This window comes from Antennarius striatus, chromosome 13 (assembly GCF_040054535.1).
Source record: "Antennarius striatus isolate MH-2024 chromosome 13, ASM4005453v1, whole genome shotgun sequence".
In the NCBI taxonomy this organism is placed as follows: Eukaryota; Metazoa; Chordata; class Actinopteri; order Lophiiformes; family Antennariidae; genus Antennarius; species Antennarius striatus.
In genome coordinates this window covers 8696412-8722680 of record NC_090788.1, presented here as the reverse complement: position 1 = coordinate 8722680, position 26269 = coordinate 8696412, and the positions used below count along the sequence as shown (strand labels likewise).

The window sequence follows — 26269 nt, the reverse complement described above, 5'->3', positions numbered from 1 at the left end:
ATCCACTAGTGCCATTATTCAGATTTCATATCACCAAACACTTTCACCTGACTTATAATGAACGGGTGCCTAAGAAAATGGTTTTTTTTAAGCATGGCTAAACTGTTTAGTGGCGTATGTAAAATCTTTTTAGGTACATTAAGTCCTTATTAATGCTGTATTATTAAGTCCTTATTAATACTGTATTATTACTTTTAATTTTTGTAAACAATTTAAATATTTGTCTTGTACTCCCAAGGTGGAAGTATAGATGGGCAGTCATGTTAAAATCATCACAGTCACAAAGTGTTTATTCTGTTCATGTTACATCTGTAGACATACAAACCTTAGGGAAAGCAATGAGCGTTTTGAAAATAGAATAAAAACACAAATTCAATGTACACAAATATTTAAATTTGAAAACATAGATATATTTCCAGAAGTTCAATGTAAAACAGAAAACATCCTTGATAAATTATTGTTCTTTACAGGCAATTCTAAGATGTATTTTCCCATCTGCCTACCATGAATAGTTAATATGTAGACGGTAATGCTTCAGACCATGTGATGTTTCTCTGGTTTATACAGAAATTCTGAAATTAGGGACTTAAAATTTGAATACACTATTTTCCATAAAATTTTAATTGCCAACCTGGCCAATACACAGAGATAAGGGAATATAGCTGTAATTCATTGAAATGCAAATATAATGTACTGTATGTATAGTTGCTAATTTGTAGGCTAGCTTCAAAGTTACATTCTATACCATTACCCTTTCCCTAAGATTCCAAGCAAACTGCAAATATAAAATGAGCACCAATTCACAATATATTACATATCTGTTGTATAATATACAGTTCTGATACTATAATAGCTATAAAGATTTCTCAAACTTTGTAATTCAGAATAGTTATATAACTCTTATGCACGTAACAGTGGTACACAAAATAAATTGGCAATTTGAAAAAGATCCACGGCACGCAAACAAAAGGGGGGTAACACACATCTTTCTCAAACATTTTAAAATGCTGTCTTCTAAAGGTTGGAATAATGTCATGTCTATATATTTAGATACTATATATAGTTGAGAAATATTGAAGATATAGAAGTGAATAAGATTGAGCCAAAATTTTATGCATGACCATGTCACTGCTCCAAGTCTTAAAAAATATTTCTATGTAGCCATGAACTTTTATAAATCACTAAATTTGAGCAATGCATCACATGTGCTCCCATTCATTATAGAGAAATGAAAATACAAATAGCTGGCCATATTTATAGTAACATAATAACTTTCATTAAAAAGGATTATTTCAATTATGTGAAATTAGAAACAATTACTTTACATTTGATTGTCATTACAAAATATCTATTAACCAAAGTCATCTATAAAGTATAAAAGCAGGACGCATATTTCTAAAAAATAACATCACAAAGAAATCTGAGAATGTTGTATATATAATTTGTGGATGGCCCGTCCAACAGTATAAGATGTCAGTTCACATTATACTTGACTGTGTAAATATTTTGATATATGGCTACATGCCATGCCAAAGTCTAGTTTAAAAATACAGCAGGTGAACACGATATCATTGACACATTTCCAACGTAATGCAATCTACTCCAATAGAACAAATTTTATCTTAGTAAATCTTTGATTCTTCATTAAATTGTGTGAGGCACTGATTAGTGCTTATGATAATTCCTAAAAATATGGCTGTAAATTATCATAACTTTGAATTAACACCTCTGACAAAGCACTGTTGTTATTGGGTTCAACAACAAATACAAATGCTACAAGCATCATAATGGTATTATTATTTTGTTTGGTTATTGTGTTTCTATTGGCTGGTGTTCATGAAATCGTGTTCACCCTTTCTGTATATGGGCCTCTACGTATTTACATCAGTTTTTTTCTTAATAAAAAAATTAAAGTTGTATAATATTTATCTGAATTTCTGTTTGTTTTTGTCCTCTCACCATGCACCTGCCTGTGTAAGCTTAGTAAAAACTTAAGTAGTTTTAGATGAATAAAACAAAAGTAGTTCGACAAAAGTCCAGAGTGTGAAAGTATATTTTTAAAAAAATTCTAATTCAAACACTCCCTTTAAACAAAGTGTTGACGAGGCAAACGTTGGTGTCTCAAAACTATTTATAGTAGTCCATTTCACTCCATTTCCACAGAGAAAAGCCATCCACTGCATCTTCTCAGGATTAGATAATACATCCTCTTTGCTGCATTCAATTTGTTTTAGAACATTGAAACATTGAGAACCTAGAAACATAGAAAAAGGGTATTTAAAAATACAGTCCTGTACACAAAAAACAATTTCTTTCTGTACTTTTCCATCTTGAGCACAACTAGTTTTGTGTTTTATAAATGCTGTAATTGTATAACTATAGTCTGACTTCATACAAGGAGTTCAAGTTATGAGAAGTTGAATTTTAATGCTATAAAATGTCCTATCTGACTGTATAGACAACATTCGATTTTAATAATCATTTTAAAATGACAAATCAAGACTTACATTCGCATTACAGTTCAAAAATATCTATACAGTAACCCGAGCCATCCGACAATACCAAAATTACAATAAAAATATTGAATTTTATATATCAAATAGAAAAAAAATTCTTACAGAATCATCCATGATCGACGATGGGTCAAAGTAGTCCGGTTTTAGTTCAGATCTTTCTCTGCGATTCTTTGATGCTGGCTGAAAAATAACAGCTCAGTCAGAACAATATTATATAAAACAATGGAAATGTTTTGTCCAATGAATGGATTGTTTGTATACATGTTTTTTTCACATATACTAAAGAGGTAAAGATATGTCAAAATCGTATTCATAACCTGCATCTTATGACTCTAAGTCGTAAGGTGCAGGTTGTGTTTACTTACCAGATCGATGTCAATTGTGTCAAAATCCATGCCCTCATTGATATCCTCCAAGCGGTCCTCTGATGACATCATCACGTCCTCCACAATTGGTTCCTCGTCATCCTCCATGAGTCCAGAGCCTCGTCGCCTGAGAAGCACAAATAAGCATGTGTTGGATCTTGTGCTTTTTTCACATGCTATTTGTTATCTGAACAGTTACAGCCCAGAAGTCAAATCTATTACAGTTTTTTCCAGTCGCTAACAAGCGTTTGTCCAAACAGCAGTCACATTTTCAAAACTCTAAACACAATTAGCACAACATCGGTCTTTTGTGGCCATACCATTCACACAGTTCATGTTGCTTTCACACAATATGCAGTCAATGAAAATATTTACACAATGCTTTCATTTTCTTAACAGACAAGCTATACCTCCCAACAAAATAGTGGATTGTTATTCTATTATTTTCGGATGTTAACACACTACATCCCACAATAGCAACAACAATATTCCAAACCTTAGATACAGTATAAAAACCTCTGCTTCTGCAATGATATCAGTTCAAAAACAATGTATCGCAGCTGATAAACAATTGAATATATTTTTTAAATTCTTCTTTTTTTTTAAATTTTATATACTCAATTAATCCCCAAAGGGAAATTAGTGGCACACTCTAGTGTTAGTAATTCACACGTGTATAGATAAGTGTGTACAGGCCTTGAACACACACACACACACACACACACACACACACACACACACACACACACACACACACACACACACACACACACACACACACACGGGTCCTGTATGCATGCAGGGGCGGGGGAAGAGTGGTGGGCCACTCATTTCAGGTGCGCCCAAATGAGCAACTTGTAAGGGTGACGGCACCCTGCTCAATGGTGCCTTGGCAGTGCTCCAGAGGTGAGCTGACACCTCCCACTGTCAGCTCACACTCTGGTTATTTTTGGGCGAGAGTGGGAATCGAACCGCCGATCTTGGAACATTGGATGACCCGCTCTACCACTGAGTCACTGCCCCCCCATTGACACACAGCTGATCATTGCCAAGGGTGGATCCGCCATACCCAGCAGTTCCATCCCAGGTGCATTGCCTTGGATGATATCAGAGATTGTACAGATTAGAGACGGTAATTTTGTGTTTTTTTATGTAAGCCCCCCCGCCCTCCCCCTTTTTATTCTGGGCTTTTTGCTGTCATTGTTTTTTGTTGTTCAGAATGCTCTTGTGTGTTTTCATTAATATTTTGTTCACTAAGCTTTTTCTTTTCTATCATATTGTAAACGGTATTTTTACTGTACCTCCTGTAATAAACTGTAAAGGAAAAAACCTGATTTGCTCTTTACTGGAATGCTTTTGAATGTGAAAATTGCATGTGGACATAAAGTTCCCAACCAAGACATTTTGTGTACATTATGCAGGCAAATACCAGCAAATTTGAAACATGAAAGTCTATGCAACTTTTGTCAACAATAACTAGTATTTTGAAACCTGGTGTACTTTGATTGACTGCATGTACTTTATGAAGTGAAAACAAGCATTATTGTTTGACACAGTGATTTAATTTTGAGTCAAATATCTAGTGTTTTGGTACAGTGTGTGTGCAGAAAAAGGTGTTCTATTTTGAAATGAGGAGTTAGTGTTAATTTAACAAAATGTGTTTTTGAGAAGAAAATTAACCATTTGGTCAATTGTGCTTTCTAGGTGTGAGTCTGTGTTAAGAGTTTAGAAAATGTGACTGCTGTTTGGACAAACGCTTGTTAGCGACTCAAAAAAACTGTAAATGCAGTCCAATGAGAAGCGTCAACTCACATTGCTTGCTGCATGTGGTTCCTCATCTTGGCATAGTGCATGCTAATGCGTTCTTGCTGTTGGCAAGCCTCAGCTTGTTGCCTCTGAGTCAACATCCATGTAACCTGGGTACTGTGGGGAACATATTTCAAATTTCAATCACTACATTCTACTTGTAATGCAGCAAAAAGCAGCATGAGACTTTGCAACCAGAAACATATACAGTACAAACATTCACTAAAGCAGGCATGAGGAAAGGTTTTCATACTTGTAATCAATGGCAGCCTGGTGGTGTCGGTTCTGCTGTTGTTGTTGCTGCTGGGGAGGCACATGCTGGTGGGGATGCTGCTCTGTTGGCAAAGTGTATGTAGTGGCATAGCTGTCCTCTGGTCTCATCTTCTTTGGATCCCTCAGTACAGTGGAGGTGAGGGGAGAATGCATCATCACTGGCGTTTGCATGCTCTGCTCACGGTTCAACCAACCTGCATCCGTGCTGCTGCAGCTGTTCTCCTCTGTTACAGAAATCATTTAGAAAATAAAATCCTGGAATTTACAGAGTAGGTACTTCAGAGAATTGATGTCACTGTCTAACACAGTGCTGTAGTCCATATGTAAGGTGATTTAAAGACACCCATCACACACTTAGTAATATTAATAAAAGAGCTCACCTTCAGGAATTTTCCTTTTGCTAGCAGCAACTTGTTTGGACTTCTTACTCCTGATGCTGGACCCTCGACTGCTTATGCCACTAATGACAGACATTGTGTCGTCGTCCCCTCCAACCTGTAGGGAGTTTCTGTACGAGATGAGAGGCAGCCAGCAGTCCTCTCGCTGCAGGGCCATCTGAAAGGTCATGAATCGCTCCAGATACATGTGACTGTAGAAGTGTCAGAATGAGAGCAGTGACTACTAGTTTATTTATGAGAGTTCCTCATCAGACTCCATGCTCGCTACGAACACAAACCACAGCACACATCTGTTAGCTTTAACTTACACTGTTCTCTTATCCTGCCGGATTAATTTGCTTGAGAACTCGCTCAGGATGTCCAAAAAGGCTAAGTTGAGAGGAGGACCCCCTTCTCCTTGGGGACTAGGTTCTTTAAAAGCAAACTCAATTCCATTCCTAAAACATAATACAAATGGAAATAATGATTAAGTTTTGCTCATTAAAACACAGATACATTTCTAAATTAGGGTAATTTTGAATACTTACTTGTGTAGCATGGCAATAGCCTCCCTGGTCTTCAACTGATCCAGCCCAAATGTCAATGAGAAGCGCCGGGCTAGCTCTTTTATACCACAGAAGGCTGACGACGAGCGGTCAACATTAATGCCCAGTTCAGACAACATGTCATTGAATAACTACAAAAGAAACGAGAGAGGAACACTTTTGTCACAGGCAGTGTCACAAGAAAAGGTCAAAATCTTACTCTAGCTCCTACTATTATTTATGGCAAATCAAATACACACACACACACACACGAAAGATTACAAAGTAACAGAATATTACCTTTTGCAAGCTCAGAACGAGGGTCTTCGCACATTGTACTTTGTCGATTTGTCTTGTTTTACTCATCGTCTCCTTGATGATATCACCATAGTCATTGTAATACTAGGAATCAAGAGAATGGATACTGTTGAGAAAACCAGAAACAGTTTCTCAAAATTTATGAGAAAAATAGGTTCTGAGCCTACCCTCATATACTGCTTAAATATATCTGCTCCGGTGTTCATGTCCACAACATTGTAAACGATTAATTTGCAATAGGCAGCTAGAAGGTTTCTTCGCTTGTGCAAAGCCTCAATTTTGCTGGCTTCATCGTCTTGCTGTCCGTCTAAGAAGAGAAATTACAAAAATAAATCATTAATATAAACTACATCCTCTTCCTACTTTCGGTGTGGTTGATTCTCACAATGGTGCTTGACTCTAACCTGTGCTGTTGTTATCGACATCCTGATCAATGAACACTTGATCCAGAATGAAGTTAAGCAACTCTGCCTGCAAGGTGGAGTCTGGTGCATAAACCAGAGGCTCCAGTTGTTCCCGGCCTGATGACATAATTTGATGACTGAAGATCATTAGCAGATCACATAGAACGATGAAAGCCTGGAATAAACACATCACTTAAGCATTTCTAAAAATACTGGCAAACCTGTTTGGTAATAGCCTACAGGAAAATTCTGGAAATAAAAAAACAAACAATCAGCCTAATCCCACCTGTTCCTTAACTGCTGTGTTGATGCTGTTTAGGTAATGCTGACACATTAAGCAGAAAGCTCTCATTTGTTTTCTCAAGGTCACCATATCATTCTGAAAAAAGCAAATAGTCAGTTTAAAAGAAAGCAGAGAAGTAAAATTCAATGAACTCAAAAAATCAGGTTATTTGTCATGATCGTCTACATGAAACAGAAGGGATAGAAATGCTTCATTGATGTTTTTTTCTCATTCAGTAAGTTTGCAAAGTCAACCTTAAAAATCCCAACATGTAGACTACCTTTAATGAACTGCCATCTGGAACCTTTGCCAGGTGCCACAAGATGATGTAATGTGTGCACTGCATTGCATGAATCACAATCTGGAGAAGAGGAAGCAAACAGATCGGATGAGAAGTCATGTTCCTCACAGTCTAGTCTCATACTGTATACTTCACTAAGCAGATTACTCAGAGAAATCAGATTAGTTTTACTTGTGCTTTCAGTGACTTCATCAAATATTATTGTTAAATGTGCCATACATGTTCCGTTTCAAAACCATGGTTATGTGTAGTCATAACCAATATTTCTCTAATCCCCTAAAATGACTGCACACATTTAACATTTTTCATGGTATAATAATCATCTTACAAACTATTCCATTTGTACAGGATCACAGTATTTCACTATATACAATTTCCTCCGGGATTAATAATCAATCTATCTATCTATCTATCTATCTATCTATCTATCTATCTATCTATCTATCTATCTATCTATCTATCTATCTATCTATATGCAAGGAAAATGTCTGTTAAATTGGAACTGGTTGGGCACATTTTCCCCTGTACTAGACATTTCACTCCCAAATTTCTCACTAACTGGTTGTCTATCCTCATTAACAAATCATTGTTGTTTTAATTTTTGGATGTTCTAAACAAATTCCCATTAAAACTTAAATAAATACAATGAATAATGAACATATTTTCATAGTAATAAAATCAAATTGTACTCCTTAGTATGCTGTGAAACCAGTAATAGCTACAATCTTAGATAACATAAAAGTTCCTTGTTTGTATGTGGTTTGCAAAATCCGTTTACTGGAGAAAATGGCAGTAAATTTATGAGGCATTTTAATGACTTGTGATCATTTTAAGGACCTTTGAAAAATTTTGAGCAGAACCTTTTCTAATAGCTGAGATACCTGTTCAGGCATATCTCCATTCTGCAGACCAGTGTTGAGTAGCCTGTAGTTGCTGGTGAAGAGATCCCATTTAGAGAGGTCATGTGCGCTAGAAGCAAAAAGGACAAAAAAAAATTAAATACACATCTAAGGATTTCATACAGGTGACATTAATTCCATCTTACCTCACAAAAGAAAACAACACTCAGTACTTGAATGTCTCCTCAACAAATAACTTTATCCTGAAAGCATTAGTACAAATGTGTAAACTGCATTACTTATGGAAGGCGCTGATCTTCTTGAGTGTAGACAGAACCTGGTAGGCGTCGTCCTCATCTGGCTCTTCACCCTGAAATAAAACACATCAAACCAGTGAAATCCGAACATTCACCCTTCATTTTCAAAACACCCATACAGCAAGGTCTTCCTGCACTCACCTCTTGCAGAAAATCCTCCAGGAGTCGATTGAATTTGTCTACAAGCTCATCAAGTAGCTGAGAGCGGGTGATGTCCACTCGGTTGAAAATGGTGAACTCTTCATTGCAGAGATAGTGGTAGGTGGTGGAGCAGGCCTCCAAGACCTCAATGTCAGTGTGCTTGTCCTGGACCTCCCAGATTTGCCGCAACAAGGCGTCCAAATGCTTACAAATAAAATTAAAGGATAGAATATTGTTTAGCCAAAACCACCTGATTGTAAAGTTTCATAGTGTAAAAATGTATAAAAATTCACAAACCTTTTCTAACCGACCAGTTGTGTAGATGTCAAGATCAAAGAACTTTGGAATTTGCAGTAAATTTGTCACCTTATCAATATCAACACAGTACTGTGACAAGAGATATGAAACCGTTAGCTAATACAGGAAAGAGGAAACAATTTTTATCAAAATATACAAGTCACAGAGCTGCAGGCCATTGTGCTGAATCACCTTTGCCAGTAAAAGAGGCAACGCAACTGCAAACATCTCTGTGATCCGTGTCCGATCGTCCAGTTGTGTCTTCTTCTCCTTCGCACCCAGGACCTTTCAATGCACAAAACCACAACCATGATAACACCATAAAATCATGAAATAAAATGACTCTTCTGTCCGTTAAGCGCGATGACCACACTCACCCTCTTTCCTGTGCCTCTGCCAACAGGAGGGTGGCATTCACAAGCCTGCCGAACTGCACAGAGCATGAGCTCAACCAGAGCAGTCTCCTGGCGATCAGTTAGAGCTAGAGAGAGAAATAAAACAAGGCCTTTGAAAAAAAGGGTTTAATTTTCCTTGTGTTGGTCTATATGCTGGTGCTGGAAACCCAGAGCCAGTAATTGAAAGAATGGACCATCACCCTCCTCTCCTGGCATGGGCTCATCCAGCAGCAGGCTGATCATAGTCTCCCAGTCCTTTAACAACTCTGATCCACACTCCCACAAGCTATCCACCAAGTAGGCCCCGTGTTCGTGCAGCTATAAAACATCAATCGAAACTGAATCAACATCAAATGCAAATTAAAAGTAAGATTCCTCATCATGTAGATGGATAAAAAAATGGAAGCAAATGCAAATGATTCATCCAAAACTATAATGAGTTAAACTAACTTCTAGATTAACATATAACAGGCTAAAATTGACATTCTTTTTTCAATTACAATGAACACTTGTTTAAAATAACTGATTACCTCACTCTCCAAGAAGAAGAAGACTGTAGTCTTGATAAGGCTTCCATTGAGACTCTGTCTGCCCCTCCTTGGTAATCCCTCATCCTCAGGACCCCGATGGCTGAAGAGCCTTTGATCACATCATCATATAAAGCTGTTAAAATACCTGTGGCAGGCTGAATAAATAACTACTTTGCCTGCAGTCAATTTAGTAACGCTATGGGGTGAGACAAACCAAAACAACTCACATTCCAAGATTTGGAATTTCATCAAATTTCATTCTTAGTTTTTATTTAAATACAGTAACAGATCAGCTTTCCACTGTCCGTAAGCATAATCACAGTAATAAAAAATAGCATTATTCTAATTGTTGTTCTTATTAGCACTTACTTCTTAAACAGAAACTCTCCTGCTGAAACAGCGATGGGTCGATATGCAGAGTAAACTAGATGATAAACACTCTCACAGTCCTCCGCTGTTAGAACATCATCGCTACTCCTGTTAGATGAAATGGGTGCATTCTTAGTGAAAAAAAAGTTTCAGTGAATCAGTGACTGGTATAAGGTCGAGGAAGGAAAGATGACCTAATAACACACAATAACACTCTGGCCAGTTTAGACTCAGAAACAGACATATACAGAAGCAATGACATATGCGAGCTCTGAGGGGTAAAGGTTACGTCTTCTCCCTGTGCCACAACATATTCAATCTAGATCTGTAAAAGAAAGTAAGACGTCTTTAATGTTGTATAATACGGTTTCAAAAAACATTCAATGAAAGGGTGTTACTCACTGTAAGACAAGTGTCAGTAGTTTTATGGCTTGCACTGCAACATCATATTCCTTGTCCAGAGTCATAGACACAATGCGGTCCTGTCAGCGAGAATAACTTTGTGATTAAAATACAGTATCTTGGCTAGAAAATAGTCAAATACAAAAGTCAAAATTATGTTAGCACTCTTTAGCTATCAAAACATAAACACATAACGTTTCGATGATGCACGCAGAGCCTCGAACGTGTTCTGGCACCTTAAAGCGACTTGTGAAGAGCTCCAGTCGTGCACCGAGTTCCCTGCTGTAGAAGAGGCTCTGCAGGGCAGTCAGACACTTCAAGCGCACCTCACCTTGCTAGAGTCACAATGAAAACATTCATTATGTTTGATGATGAAAATCAGCTGTTACTTTATCTTTGAACCAGTGAAACCATTTATTGTTGTGCCCCCCTAGGGACAAAATATGAAGGTGATGTGCCACCCACTAACAGAAAATATGAACACTTGTTTCAGCATGAGCATCTCTTACTTGTTGACTTAACTCTCCTCTGCTCTGCTTTGGTTTGGTGTTCGTACAAAGGGAGTGCCTTATCCTCATGTGTACAATGGACAGATTGAGTTTTAAATAAACCAATAAATGAATAAATCCATATGGACTGTATGTGATGTTTCCATTATGTTCAATGAACACACACCACTACTAATGGTTGCTTTAAACACTAAAATAATTTAAGAGGCATATGTGAGACTTAAAATGACAACAAGAGTTCTCAATAAATAGTAAATGTGATTTAAACTTAAGATTTTAAATCTTTTAGAGCTATTTTTATCACTTCATCAACTTTTCTTACGTAAGTAAGTCCTTTGTTATCTCACCTTGTCATGCATTGTCCAGCCAACATACTTCAGATAGCTGTCATTGAGAAAGGCATCACTGTAGAGCTTCATCCACATTCCAATCTCCTCAATACAAATAGCTCGGATTTCAGCAATGGAATCGCTGCCAAACACAAGAGCATTGATTAAATTCAGTTGCAGGTCAAATATCACCTTGTCCAATCTGTTTATACAGGGGACTCACATTAGTGTTGTCCCAGATTTGACATTAGAGGGCGCCAAAGAGCTAAACATGAACAGATCTCTGCTAGAGGGAAGAACAAGGCAGTCAGAGACTGCAACATCCCGAGACACCCCTGAATTCAAAATTTTACCCTGACCTGCTTTCATAATGATTGCAGCAATGAATTCTATATTGTACTGTTGAGTATAATTTTGCACCCTAAAAGATACAAAAGTGGTAAGTTGACATTGACCTAGTTTTCCAAAGGTGAAGGTTATCATCACATTTTTGTGCCTCTGGCTTCCTGAAAATGTTGCCTTTTGTTTTGTGATTATATCTCATCATGTTTCAGAAATGTGTACCTAAAAAGGTATAAAAGTGAAAATTTCACCTTGATGTAGTTTTTCAAGGTCAAGGTTGTGATCTAATTTTCATCCCCTTGCCTCCCTGAATATAACGTCTTTTGATTAGTCTTTCTATCTTATCCGGTTCTTGAGATATGTGCAAAAAAATGTACAAAAGTTGAAAGTTGACCTTGACCTAGTTTTCTCAAGGTCAAGGTCATCATCTCATGTTCATCCCCTTGCCTCCCTGAATATAACGTCTTTTGATGTAAAAATCAAGAATGGTTGGAGGCATTACCATATGTATAAAATCAGTCAGGGGTTCACATACCGGTATCTGTGAACAAAGACTCCTTTAAAAATTGCATTCATCATGTTTTCAATTTCATCTTGATTTTCTTGAAGCTGGAAAACAAACACAAAAGAGATAGTTTGAAATTATTTGGAGAAACATTTCTGTCGTTCTAAGAAAAACATTACTTTCAAAGCTTGTTTGCTAAATGTATCTGTAGAATAACTATGATGTTTCAGTCTTCGCCTATTGCTTGCATGCAGTTTTTTGGGGAAAAAGGTATGACACCTGCATGTGGTGATGAGTACTTACAACTGCAGAACAATGAGGGGCCCAAATGAAGCAAAATCCAAAAATTAAGAAGGGACACATTGTATAATGGTTTTAAATGTGAGTAAACACTTGTGTAACATTTTTTTCAACCTGGTTTTGACATTTTTTTTGTTATTTGTTTGTAGAGAACAACAGACTGTCCACACCATTCAAATATTCAAATTCATATTCATAATTGTTGAATGCTAAATTCTCTCAAATCAATCCTACAAGAACGAATCTGTGCACAGAACCCGTTGTTGTCTGAAGCTCAACATATATTTATTGGAGTCAATTTTGTACAAGGGACTGTACGGTGGTGCTGGTGTCTCACAGCAAGGTTTGGGAATTGAGACATTGTTGTGCGGAGTTTGTACGATTTCCCCGTGTCTGCGTGTATTTTCTACGGGTTGTCCTGCTTCCTCCCACCTCCCAAAACATGCACTTCAGGTGGATTGATCAATTCCATTTTGTCTGTAGGTGAGTGTGTTTGTGAGTGGTTGTTCTTTTTTCATGTGGTTCTGTGTGCGCTGGGAACTTGTCCAGAGTGTCTCTTTGCCTAAAGCCCATAGGTCCGCAACCACTGTGACCCGTGTAAGTGAAAGAAGCAGTTCAGAAAATAAATGTATGACTGAATATTGTACAAGGTCAATAAAATGTAGTTTAATATCCAACTATAAGTTTTAAATTCACAAATACCGTACAAATGGATCAATAGAATGACCACAAACAAAGCGCGCGCGCGCGCGCGCGCGCGCGTGTGTGTGTGTATGTGTGTGCACAAAGTGAAAGCATGGAAAAATATTTGAGGAAAACTTTGAATACCTTCTGCAACCTTCATGTTAATCATGTTAATGTGTCTGGAGTGAAATTCAGCCAAATTTTATGAGTTAATATTTTTCTCACCTCTTTCCGCTTCTGTAACAGGAGCTCCAGACGATCATTGGCTCTTTTGGCAACGACCTTGTTTCTCTCCGCCTCGTACTGCCTCTGGGTGTTGTCCATATTTATGCTCAGATTCAGAGCCACATTCACCAAGGCCGTCATTAACTTCATGGCTACCAGAGATAAAATACTTAAAATCCACACCTGGAGAAGCTGAAATATGTTCCAAACAAACAGACAAAGGAAGATTCCACATTGACGTATGCGCTTTAGAACTGACCTGCTAGTGTGCTTGTATGTCTGAACGCTCTGACCTGGGAGTCAGACAGGCCAGTGAGCAGCGAGATCACCGAGTCCATCATGTACTCATCATAGATGATGCTGTACTGACACTGCCGCACCAGAACCGCAATGAAATCACAGAAGCTTATCCGGAATTTCTTCCACTGTGGTCCTGATAGAGTTAATGGATAGTCACCGCTGTCCTGTTGGTGATGGGGAAGCCATGATTCAGTGCAGGAAGATCATATTGCTTTATATTCAATGCTCGTATTGGGTAACTGCACAAATTAATGATTACAATCTCCTCAAATGGATGTAAAAATGCAGGATGATCACCTCATCAAACTCCTCTGTCATTTTACGAATGATTTCGGAGTTTTGCATATGTCTGAACATCTCTCCACTCACAGCCCCTACATGAAGAATCACAGAGGCAGCAAAGTTCACTCTATAGATTGACATTTGGAGCTCAAAAAGCTACAAGTTCTTCAACATCATGTCTGCTACTTACCTCTGCAGCCAGAACAGTGAATGAAAAAGTTGATTAAATCCAAGAGAGCAACGTCCCGGTTATGCTTGTACGCCTCTATCCAGTCATCAACAACTGACTGGAACACACAACATGCCCATGGCAGTGAAAAGAAAGACACAAGTCAAAACCCTTCCCCACAGTCGTGTGTACCAACCTGTGTAGCGCTCTTCCCCACTTTAACTACTTCGAACAGGGTCATCGTCTCCATCCCGTTCTCCTGATGATGACCATTCGCCCGGCCACCAGGGAGCTTCCCTTTAGCCTTGTCTCCAAGTGTCTTTTTCCCTCTCCTGGCTGCCTGTTGAACAAAAAGATGGTAAGTGGACAATGACGGTAATGATGTTATCATAACTATGAGCACAATGCACGTTCATTAACATTACTGGGAAATAACACTGAAGAATATCAACCTGCTTTTAATCTCAATAGCCCTGTGATGTCCTGGGAACCAGTTTATGGTGTTTCTTCCATCCAATGCATGCCAGGATTGGCTTATGTTCAAGCCTCCCTGTGACCCTCATCAAACACCAACAGCTATGGAAACGATGAACGATGATACATATATAGATAGATCTTAAACATACCAGGACTTTTCCTGTCTTTGCATTTTTGCCTTCGGGATCTTCTAGGTCAGTATCTGAAGACAACTGAGATTCTGCCTCTCTGTGCAGAACACAGAAGACATTATAGGCACAAATCACAACTGAAACAGTTCACAGATACAAACTAATGAAAAAAAAATCAATGACACATTTCATACATAAATACATTTTTGTGACATGCTGCTTACTGAGGACATTGAAAGTCTGTGTGCAAATCCTGCGCTGCTATCATTTCTTTAACATTTTATGGAGAGGCTGGAATAGGTGGCTTCTACTGATCCGGACCCCTGCTGATGGGGGATCTTTTCAGTTGCACCTGTAAAATAAGACAAATGTGAAGTTTGTTTATGAATGAAAACAGTGACACTAGCTGGACTTATTCTCAAGCAAACCAAATGTTCACAGATTTATTCAACAGACTACCGTGTAACGCAGACGACAAAGGAATGGTGAGAACATCAAGCCAAACATTTACCAACTTGGCAATGCCCCAAGACAACATGACCTGTATAACTGCCCAGGATTTGACAAACATGTCAGAAAATTCTGTTTGATGAAAGCCAAGGAAAAAAAATGTATGTTTGCTGCAGCTCATTAAGGTAACCTCAGCTATCATACCAAAGCAGTTCAGCTAACTTTGAAGGCGGCACTACTTTTCTCAGAAATCAATTCATTCTTGGGTCCAAAGGCACAATGGCTGCTTACAAATCATCTATAGAACCTGAACAGATGCATGGGCAAGTAATGTAATTTATGGTTTCTATTGACATCACTGGCATACTGAAGCACATGAATAGAACAGACCTAACATTTTGATCTAATCAACTTTACATCAACGGCCACTAAAAAATTAAAAATCTGATGATGCCATCCTGGAGTCAGAAATTGTTTGATATTTTCCAAAGTTTTCTCACATTCTGTAGATGAATCTATTAAAACAAAGTCATTCTATAAACTTGTTCTCAGCCCTCCTTCACCAACACAGATTTTCTGAGAGACGCAATGGTGGCGCATTCCTCAGTTTACTCACCCAGGACTCTCAGAATGCATGTCTGCCATCTCATAAATCAACAATATCTTACTTGAAATCAGCTTCACTCTAAACCTTGGTAATGCATTTTAGTAGAATTTTTGTCATTCTCTCAGAAATTCAATGACTCATAAATTAGACAATCTTTTGCTGAAGTCATGTAAATCAACTGACTTGTCCACCCATGGCAGTTTGGAACAGTGAACAATTTTAAGCCAACCATCTATTTGTCAGTACACTGTAGAAGTCAGTACATTTAATGCTCTCACTTATATTTATAAACTGCTAATTGGTGTTATATCTGCACTTTAAACAGATGAGAATGTTTTTTGTTTTTGCCAGATGAGCCAAAAGAACTAGGGAATACACATAAATACAACTAAGGTTCAATCTTTGTGTTTGACCGACATAATCTGAATAAATTCCGTACAGTAGCAAGGCAATTTTACTTTGTCATTTGTAGGGAAAATATCTCGCAATGAAAGCGAAGCATAGAGGTAATAAATCACAGTCATATGCATAACATGCATCTGTGCTCTTGGTTTAAGAATCTGTGCACGTTTTAAATTCCAAAACTGTGAGGTCAATACTTCATATTTTTGCATCCATACACATCAATCAGCCATAACATCCTTTGGCCACCAATCACTTTAGCACAACTCTGAAGGCATGCTCTGGTGTCTAGCTCCAACACGTCTGCAGCAGACAAGCAGAAGTCCTCTAATTCACAAGTTGCACCCTCCACGGATCAGACCTGTGTCCAGCACATCCCAAAGATACTTGATTGGATAGAGATCTGGGAAATCAGAGGCCAAGTCAGCATTCTGTACTCATTTTTGTGTTCGTCTGATCATTTTGTGTGGCAGGACACGATCTTGTTGAAAGAGGCCGCTGCCATTAGAGAATGCCTTTTCCATGGTTTCATTTGTTTCCGAGAAGCGCACTTCAAACGCAACAACAGTCCCATTCACACAGTGTTTTCAAGGGGGAACTTGTGTGCCTTTATTCGCAACGAGGTTCCATACAAAGACGATAACGAGGTAACTGGGTGTCAGGAAATTGTTTATCTCTGTTAATGCAGGGTGCGAAGGCAGGATGAGGCTGTGATGGTTTGATGTCATTTATACCTCAGGCCCAAACCACAAAGCTGAAGCTCAGTTAAAGTGTTAGCTAACCGTGTTTTTCTTTGCATTTTTCAAAACATATTTACATAAGACTAGAGTAGCATTTCCAATACATTACACACTACAAACTTTTGAATCCCAAAAAGCAGTTGTGTAATTGTTGCCACTGAAAGCAGCCGTTAGAAGCTATGAAGAAAGAAATCAGATGAAGATGGCGTCATACTGGGGAGGCTTCTTATCAGACCAACCGGTGGAGAAAAGTAAACTTCAGGATGTTTTTTATAATCACACTGGAGCCACATTGTTCCAACTTTCTATAGATCAGTGTGTCCACATTACAGCAGAATTTCTACATGAATATTATAATGATATAAATAGTAATGTCTTAAATAAAACACCTTGAAGTACTACTCGGTTATTATGTGTACCAAATGACTGTCATGAAGATTGAGTCAGGTTCAGGGCCACACACAGTGAATAAAAAGTACAGTTTAATGACATATTATTAAACATTTTTATGTTCAAATTTGTAATCCATAGTCTCATCTAAATACTAATTCAAAATTATTTAGGATTTTACATAAAATCTTGAAATTCTAATAGACAAAAAAAAAAAAAACACGAAACAAAAAGGAAATGATGTCTTTGCTAGAACTCCACAGATTTGTTTCATCCGAAACTCACCGCGACAGAGGGGAAATCTGTGGAGGCGTGTTAACATAATCCTGCCGCTAACACGGCGGGCAATCCCGAAACACAACGTAAACATGACACGGTTGACTCCAGGCGCCATAAATGGACATGTATGCTGCGTTTAAGTGTCACAGCGTCACCGCGCTTCACTTTTTCCAGACAAGTAGCTCTTGTTCTCATAAGCACTTATGACATGTCGTTCTGATAAGATACTCAACTTTAGTTTCAGATTAAAAAGTTTTCATTGTTAAAATAATTCTGACCGGCGCCGTTTTCACACTTCCGAACTACAAACGAAACTGCAGATGTTTACGAAGCTGGTGATCCCGATCCTCATCTCTTCCTCCCTGACGTCTTTGCTACGATGGCCAAACTGCTTTCTTGCAAATCGAAATGACATGAGATGTGTAAGCCGTCTCTTTTGAACACCATATTTGATTGTTCTATTCGTGTCGTGCAAGAAATGTCGGGATTAAGATTCGCTGGAGGATCTTTATACATTTTCAGCACCACTTCAGTTGCGATCCTGGCTAGTGCTATCGTGAGGAGTAGATGGCTAATGGCAACATTAGCTGCTTAACACCGGCGGCTATTCATCATTATTGACATCAATTACAAATAATGTTAAACAAGTCTTATTTCTATGCACTTGACTCTTATTTATAATAGAGTCAGGTGTCTGGTCGGCAAACATTTCTTAGAAATGCAGCATCAATGACAAACTCCCCTGGATGTTAACATGAGCTATCCGCCATTTTACAACTTACCTTGTTTTAAATAAAAGACAGACAAAAACAATGTAATCCAAACGGTACGCAATTTGCAAAGAAAATGTTTTCGTTAATTTCCTGCACAAAATGTCATTTTTCAAATATAAAAAAATAATCTTTTTATTTGCTAGCTAACGTTAGGCAGGAAGCTCCTTGGTGGCTAACAAGGCTCAGTTTGTGTTTTCGTTGTTGTGCGTGCAGCACAGGCGCCACCTGTCGGCGGTCCCGTGAACTGCTGGTAAAAGAGGTCATGCCATGTCTCTTCTCTCTGCCTGTCTGGTTACAATCCGACTGGCTGACTGTACACAACATCTGAGGAGCTATTACACATGTTTTTAGTTCATCTAAATGTGTCGAAAAATGTAACTGTCTGGGCGTTGACGCGTCTTTATAAATGCATTTTTATTGTGCAAAACCTGTAAACACATTATTTAGGTTTTTGAAAAAATGGAAAGTGTAAAAGATGTGACAGTGGTTAGTTGAAATATGACAAAGATTGACCTATATGAGTAGAAAACTCTTGATTAAGATAGCCTCTGTCTAAACACCGATTACAGAGTGCTTTTACATCAATTAAGGAAAGAATTTGTGCTTTGAATTTAAAAAAACCACAATACAAACAAAGGGAATCAAATATGCACAACTACAGTGTAATAAGAATAAATTTCTGCCATTTTAAAGTTAATTTACAAAAAGCTGATTTGTATTTTTCAATTAGTAAAGGATAGTGGCCAAATTCCCTAATAATTATTTTGATTGATTGAATGACTGATTTTTTTTTAATGTATTTGCATGATTTTTTACTGTCTTTTCATGACTGCTTTAATGTTGGTATAACCATGTACATCATAGACTGGCCATTAGACCAGTTAAGAATTTGTTCATTTTGTTATTCAGAATCAGAGTATAATCAGTGTTATAAATAAAAACACTAATAATAATCTTATTTAGATTAACTCAGACTTGATTTTAGTCCAACTTGAAACTTGGCCTGTTGAAGGGAGTTTTATGACTATATCTCTAAGTGGAACACATCAGTAAATGGTGTGTAGTTTGCTGGTTACACCTCCACGTGATGGGTATTTCTAGGTGATACGAACACAGGGAGAAGAAACTGGAGTCACAGCCCCATTCATTGATCCAACCAAAGGACAAATCACTTTGATTCCATATCTAAAAATTGAACAGCAGCAAAACATTTTAAAATGACAACCTTAGATAAAAAACCCATCACAATGACAGCTTTGACATTTTATTGCTCCATTAATCACATCTTACAGGTTTTATAAGCAGTGCCGACTTGAAAAAACACACACCAACTATTAGTAATTATGTCTACTTCTAAAATACTGTCATATCACTTTCGTTTATATCAAAATGTATGTATACAGTGTGATCCATTCAAAGCCATATCTTCATAGGGCAGTGGAAGCTGTGATCCAAGCAGATGTGATGTAGTGCGGTGTCACACAAGAAACTCGAGTCATACATGAGTAGAATAGAGAAGTTCTGGCAGGCCGCTTGTGGAGAGGGGTTTGATTGTCTTCTGGAAATGGTTCATCTACATGAACTCATTCAGGAAGCTGTGTACTGTCCCTTCAGGTGTCTCCTCCACAGGCAGCCCCTGACAAAAGGAAGGCACCACGAGGAGATCAGGATCCTTGATCTCCAGTTCAACATCCATGTTGCTGTGAGAGAGTAATGCAAACATTTCATTGACATTCATTTCAGGGCAATAGATACTAAAAACCTGCCTGGTTTTGGCATATCAAAGCTGATTATGAGAAATCACCGACCTGACTACGAATGCTGTGGACTCAGTGAAGTACAATGAGGAGATAGGCAGACATCCCATGGTTACAGATATGATATAATGGCCTGGAAAAAAATTCTTCATGTCATGAATAATGTCCAATTAAAGGGAAACAATCTAATTTTATAGCAGCTAACTTACCTTTCGTTCCTCGCATTGACCCTGTCCATAGATTCAATTTTAATCCCTCCCCTTCAATGGAGGGATTCCCACTGTTTATAATCCCATGGAACTTTGCATCATTGGGAATGTCCAGGGGGTGCATGGTGCATTGCAAAGCTTTTTTCTCGCAGCTTTGATTTTTACTGTCAATCTCGTAGAAAATCCCCTGCCAGGTTCAATTAAAGAATCAGATGTCAAGAAGCAAAACAGCATCATGGGAACTGTGACATTTATTTCTGATGAAAGAGGTGCGTTACCTCGTCAAAGAACATCAGAAGATCCAAACCTAATGATGTGTTTACAGGCTGGCTCTCATTTGATTTGAACCGTAGTTTGTTACCCATTGAATCATAAGTGAAAGAACCGTAGCCTCTCACATCACCCTTTAGGTTCATCTAGTAAAAGATATATGTAGGGGAAAATAGAGAAGGATTGCAACTATGTTTGAAATTCTTTTTAAAGTGTCCTAGAATAATAGTCTATTTAGCCTGAAAGACATGAAACAACTCACCACAGTCATGCATCCTGTCATATTGGGTGCATCTGAAAGTCAGCAATATCAGTTAGGAAAATGTTCAACATGACTCTTATTTTATAGTAAAATCACCATTTATTTTATGTAATACGATCATTTTTGAAAAATTTCTTATACCCAGAAAATTCAAAAGCAGAAAATAAAAAAAGAAAGAACGGTTTTACAAATTCTTACGGCATGGATGATGGGGGTCCGCATGGGTGGCGGCAGTCAAGCACACAAAGATGAAGAGTGAAATGGCTGCATACATTTTCCTTGTTCAAAGAGAGTCACAAAATAAAGTTAGAGATGTCAAAAACAACCCAAAGCGTTCAGTCAAGTTAATGCTGCTTTTATAGGGAAAAGGAACGATTTTAGTTGGTAAGCATTGCATAAAGAGACCCAGGAGGCTGGACTTCAAACGTCAAGCTGTCTAAACAAATAAAGCCCCTTCCCAGTGGGTAACGACCCCTACGTTTTTGGGTTTATGCAACTATCCTCAGATGTTTTTGAAGCAAAGTTTACCTCTCCTGTCCACAGTCCCGTGTAAAGAGAAGGTTGAATATGAAATGTTACGGACAATCATAAATGGACAGGTATCGTTGCACAATGAAATATGACAATAGAATGGCTAACAGGTACCCAAAAACAGCACTGACCAATAATGTGTTTGTTCCTGTCTTGTGTTTATCCTTACACCAAGTTAGGTGTTGCTGGTATGGATGCACTGGTGTCGCATCCGGAGTGTATCCTGCATCATGGCCCAGTCACCTAGGATAGGCAGCAGCACCACGCGACCCGCGATGACAGATGACGTGGGTATAGAAAATGGATGGTATGGATGCAAAATGTCTATGGGATCCCAAAAACTTCAAAGATCTGTCTCAAACACTGCAGGGGTTCTTTACTTATTATTAAAATTAAATTCTTAGTCCTAATTTCTCCACGAAAATAATATTGATTGCATTTCATTTTCATTGAAGTTGAAAATGGAACGGATTCCAAAGGACCCTGGACTACAGCAGCAGTGGAAAAATGTGGCTAAATGTTGGACACACAATTTTTGGTATTCAAACATACATCAGACTCAATGGACTCAATAGTCGTGTAATATCTGATAATCTAATAGTGAAGAAACTCGTTATGAGGCTGAACACCAGGGAGAAGAGCTTTGGCCTCCAGGATGGCCTCCTGGAACACTCTTTTCCTCTCTTTTATAAAAGTGATCCAAACTAAATAGAAAGCCTGGTTTGTTTATACCAGGTCATCTGCACAAGTCAGGCCAGAAATGTGTTGTTGTCATAACTTAACTTTGTGCAGCTGTCTTTTGTTCTTCTACACATTACCATGTCCGTGTTGTGTCATTGCTTTCAAGCAAACAACTCAGTGCACTCAGGTGAGAAGTGACACTTGTTAACATGTATGTGCTGCATCTCTATTGATTTTACAACCATCTGAGCATTTGGTGTTTTAAAATGGAGACATAATTGTATGCTTATTCAATCAGACAGAAAAAAAAACCATAATTTGTAAACCATGTTATTGAAGCAATTGGGGTTTGCACTGAAAACAAAAACCACCCTGTTTTAACTAAAGGAGAATGAAACAATGCCAACAAAACAAAACAGGATATAATCAAACATAAAAACCTTGACCATGACAAGTTGTCTTATTGTCTGACTGCAAGACAACTAAGTGAAAATATTCTAAATATATAACTCCTTAAAAAAAAAATATTTTTATTTTACATGATTCTTTTTTTTTTTTTTAGCATAACACATTTTGCTGTGACCCTAGAACAGTACATTACTCAGCTTCCTGGACATGTATGACATAATAATTCAATATCACAACAACTTCTCTTAAAAAAGCTGTGATTTCCCTTTGAATTGTACGAAACAATGTTGGTAGAAGTGAGTTTAGGAGGAGATTTTGAAGCAGAAATTTTGTGAGGGAGATTGATTTTATGTGGAGCCAGTCTCTGCTTCAACTCAGACTTTATTTCGGATTTTAAAAATTCACTACAAACAGGGCAAACTTCACCTTAATGCACCTTTTAATCTGTCTTAATATCAGTAAGAAAATGTGATATTTTTTTTTCTTTTATGTGATTTCTGTGTGATATGATTTTATTTTTGTACTTATACATATGAAAATAACTGGAGGTAATTTCATGTATCATATAAAGATGTAAAAAAAAATCCTCTTGGTGTTACAAATACTCAACTGGCAGGCTGACGTTGTAAAATTAGTACTTGTGAAGTTTAGAGGTGCTGTGCTGCAGCAAAATCCTGCCTGGTACTAAATTCCGTTAATTTCAAACGTGAACAATATTAAAATTGTGGACAATGAAAAGTGAAGTCATACTGATGAAATATCATCTCAGGTTTCGGTAAAACTTGAAGTCGTTGCTGTGACATAACTTTCTCAACATGAAACAGGAAGTTGGATTTACTTGACTGTCCATGGTCCATAAATTTCACCTATTAGATAAGATTGTAGTATTTGAAGACATTTGATGATCAATTATTGTGATTCTTCTTAAAATACCCACAGTAGAGACTCATTACCACTTTCATAAACAAATGATTAAAACAATTAATTTACCACAGTTTTTATAATAGGATAGGGCTTCAGTGCATGATATGTGGTGTACTGAACAAGTCTCAAAATGGGAAGGAACTGCATAACAAAACTAAAATGAGGTCTGAAACCACAAAGAAAGAGCCTGAAAACTGTCATGAGGGAAATTTAACATTACTGTATGAAGGGAATACTGCGTAGAAGTGGGTGATGAAAATACGGAAGGCCCTTCTTACGCACCTCTCCTAGTGACAGGACAAGTGGAGCATAGATTGTTATGTCATGCTGTGTTTAAACCATTATTTTTATGTGCCTCAGGGTATTAATTACATAGTACAAGTGTCATATTTTTGTGCAATAAAGGTAACAGCATATCATTAAACATTTATTTTCTTTGTTAGGTATTATATATTGAGGAACTTTTGTCAAGCCTAAACTACATTTATAGACAACTAATTTGCATTGAATGAACAAATACTATTATTACTATTATTAATTAACCTGGTTACAATAGCTTAATCTAATTTGAGTTTATTGTTATTGAGAGTTTTTTTCAAAATACAATACTATACATTTTGTAGGGCATTAATTCTAAATCTGTATTATTTTGATTTCTATTGGAAGCATGAATTGAGCCAGAAGATTACACATTTATTTAAGAACAGGTTATGTCTAAAGTCATCAAATATCTTGTAAAATATATTTTTCAGGATCATAAATGTGGAAAAAGGCTGGATAATGGAAATGGGAATGTAATAAACAGAAGTCCCATGTAGTATGATTTATAGTGCTTAGTTACAGATAGGGTGAACTTTGAACTCTGCTGAACACTGACTGTTTTCTTGGCTGTGCAAAAGTACTGTACAGATACAGCTTCTAGGTTTTCCTGCTGAAGTGCAAAAACTCAATGGTGGCATGTCAAAGTGAGAGTGCAATATCACAAAGAGGTAAGCTGTAATCATTATAGTGTCCCTATTGAAGAGGAATTTCATCTAGATTTTTGTATTTTTGAATGATTGAGTATATTTTGGGTGACACTGTGGTGCTGCGGGTAGCGCTGTTGCCTCATAGAAGAAGGTTCGCGGCTCAATTCTTTTCTGTGTGGAGTTTGTATGTGCTTTCTATGCCTGTGTGGGTGCTCTGGTCACAAAAAATTGTCTCTAGGTCTGAGTGTGAGCAAATGTGTTTGGTTTTTTTTCATTCATGTGGCCCCATGATAAACTTGCATTTTATCCGGGGTGTACACCACTTTTCGCCCATAGCCTGCTGGGATGCATTGGTTCAAGTAGACCCATGACCCATATAAGTAGCTTTTGACAAAATGACTGCGATCAATATGCCAGCAAATAAAAACTTTAAAAAATAAACTTCTGTGTGCTGAAACATAGATGTAAATGAAGTTGGAAAAATAGAGTACAGTAGAAACTGAAATAAAATGGGTGGGTTTATTTAAATAACTTTTAATGATGACTGTGAGGATTATAGGGACATTTTATTTGGCTATTTTGTTTTTTATGAGATTCAACTGAAACTGAGTCATTAATGACCATCATGAAACTCCTGAAACATTCCCTCAAGACGTTCCTTGAAGTTAAAAATAAATGTACAGTCAGAACTTATCCTTCCGGCTGCTGATTTTGTGACAGCTTGTCACTTTCACTACCATAAATAAGATGTAAGTAAAACTGCAATAATATATCATTTTATTTTATTTCACAGTGACTTTGCACATACAAGAGAATTTCACAATTGAAGACAATTTTAGTGAAAATTTAAAAAACTATTAAAACAGAATGTGAGCATGCAGAGAAACAAAATGAGTGTTCAAACTTTTGATAGTTCATGTGTTTTATTTGACTTATGAACAGCATAATTGTAAATATAAATCTACTGGATAGAAGTTCATTTTTAAGAGACATTTTAAGAGACAGACATGATTTAAAGCCGCAAGATCATAATCAGACAATAAGAGTACAAATAGGCTCAGAAATGAAGAAAGGATGAATGAAAGAAAGAATGACAGAAAGAAAGACCTGTTTGATAACATCACTCTTCTGCATGATGAAATTTGTTGACCACAAGATATCGAGAGAAACAGAGAAAGACAAAAAAAAGTTCTGTTAGAAACCGAAACTAGGAACTAAGAAATATATAAACAGTGTAACTGAACCATAATAGCATATCACTCCTGCTGCGTCAAGGTAGGCCCATCTTAAAAATAATGCACATGTTTAAACTGTATGCGTGTGTGTGTGTGTGTATGTGTGTGTGTGTGTGTGTGTGTGTGTATACGTTATTTATATATACGGCAGCTTGCACAGATGCAGGTGTTTTTTCCATTTATTTGATTCATGTGATGATCACATCGCAATTCATCTTAAGACTTATCAATATACCTGTATGATTTACGTTTCATTTATTAGTGCTTCATTTTCAACAGCTTTTTCTTCTATGTGTGTTAAATGTGTATTAAGATTGATGCAGTGTTGATATCAGTAATTCAAAGACTTCAGGAGGGGAACCTTGTCTTTGGTTCCATCATAAAGATGTTGACTACATTGGAGTTGCACCAACAACGCGTGATGCAACTGAATAAAATGTCCAAAGAGGAGAAGCAGAACTTGTTTCTCCTTTCATTATAGTGCTAAATAACCTCAAAGAAAAACTAAACTTAACTCCTGGATGTGGCTGATTGATGTGGTATGCTTGCATCATTTTGTAAACTCTTGTCTGCTCATAGAGGAATTGTGACACTTTTTTTTTTCATGCATGGATGCTCAGAGTTGTATTTACTGGATTACATAAGACAGAAA

The 26269-nt window shown here is 37.4% G+C and overlaps 2 protein-coding genes across 2 annotated transcripts; both read right to left on the bottom strand.

Moving 5' to 3' along the window:
* Positions 1-401: 401 nt before the first annotated feature.
* stag2a (STAG2 cohesin complex component a) lies at positions 402-18551 on the bottom strand. Its single transcript, XM_068331039.1, has 34 exons — positions 18382-18551; positions 14956-15083; positions 14750-14828; positions 14320-14463; positions 14145-14241; positions 13970-14046; positions 13632-13836; positions 13373-13524; positions 12194-12267; positions 11335-11458; positions 10715-10813; positions 10479-10558; positions 10077-10184; positions 9708-9816; positions 9378-9495; positions 9160-9263; positions 8975-9067; positions 8783-8872; positions 8486-8689; positions 8327-8397; positions 8070-8157; positions 7168-7248; positions 6891-6983; positions 6605-6779; positions 6368-6507; positions 6183-6284; positions 5886-6034; positions 5667-5795; positions 5341-5549; positions 4941-5184; positions 4694-4804; positions 2882-3008; positions 2619-2696; positions 402-2254 (listed from the first exon to the last, which is right to left on the bottom strand). The coding sequence occupies exons 2-34, from the start codon at positions 14997-14999 to the stop codon at positions 2231-2233; spliced, it is 3822 nt and encodes a 1273-aa protein (XP_068187140.1). The 5' UTR covers positions 15000-15083; positions 18382-18551; the 3' UTR covers positions 402-2230.
* Positions 18552-19648: 1097 nt separating this feature from the next.
* On the bottom strand, positions 19649-22921 carry epd (ependymin). Its single transcript, XM_068331040.1, has 6 exons — positions 21069-22921; positions 20871-20902; positions 20617-20754; positions 20339-20525; positions 20181-20262; positions 19649-20072 (listed from the first exon to the last, which is right to left on the bottom strand). The coding sequence occupies exons 1-6, from the start codon at positions 21142-21144 to the stop codon at positions 19946-19948; spliced, it is 642 nt and encodes a 213-aa protein (XP_068187141.1). The 5' UTR covers positions 21145-22921; the 3' UTR covers positions 19649-19945.
* Between the last annotated feature and the right edge of the window lie 3348 nt (positions 22922-26269).

What these genes read in the sequence shown, in the direction of transcription:
- stag2a (XM_068331039.1), bottom strand. Translation starts at nt 14,999, where the DNA reads ATGATAGCAGCGCAGGATTTGCACACAGACTTTCAATGTCCTCA. An exon ending in CAAAAGGAAAATTCCTGAAG is followed by an intron (nt 5,185 to 5,340) that starts GTGAGCTCTTTT and finishes TTTCTGTAACAG; the next exon opens with AGGAGAACAGCTGCAGCAGC. An exon ending in ACACAATTGACATCGATCTG is followed by an intron (nt 2,697 to 2,881) that starts GTAAGTAAACAC and finishes GTTATTTTTCAG; the next exon opens with CCAGCATCAAAGAATCGCAG.
- epd (XM_068331040.1), bottom strand. Translation starts at nt 21,144, where the DNA reads ATGTATGCAGCCATTTCACTCTTCATCTTTGTGTGCTTGACTGCCGCC. An exon ending in GGACCCCCATCATCCATGCC is followed by an intron (nt 20,903 to 21,068) that starts GTAAGAATTTGT and finishes GCTGACTTTCAG; the next exon opens with ATGCACCCAATATGACAGGA. An exon ending in GTCAATGCGAGGAACGAAAG is followed by an intron (nt 20,263 to 20,338) that starts GTAAGTTAGCTG and finishes ATTTTTTTCCAG; the next exon opens with GCCATTATATCATATCTGTA.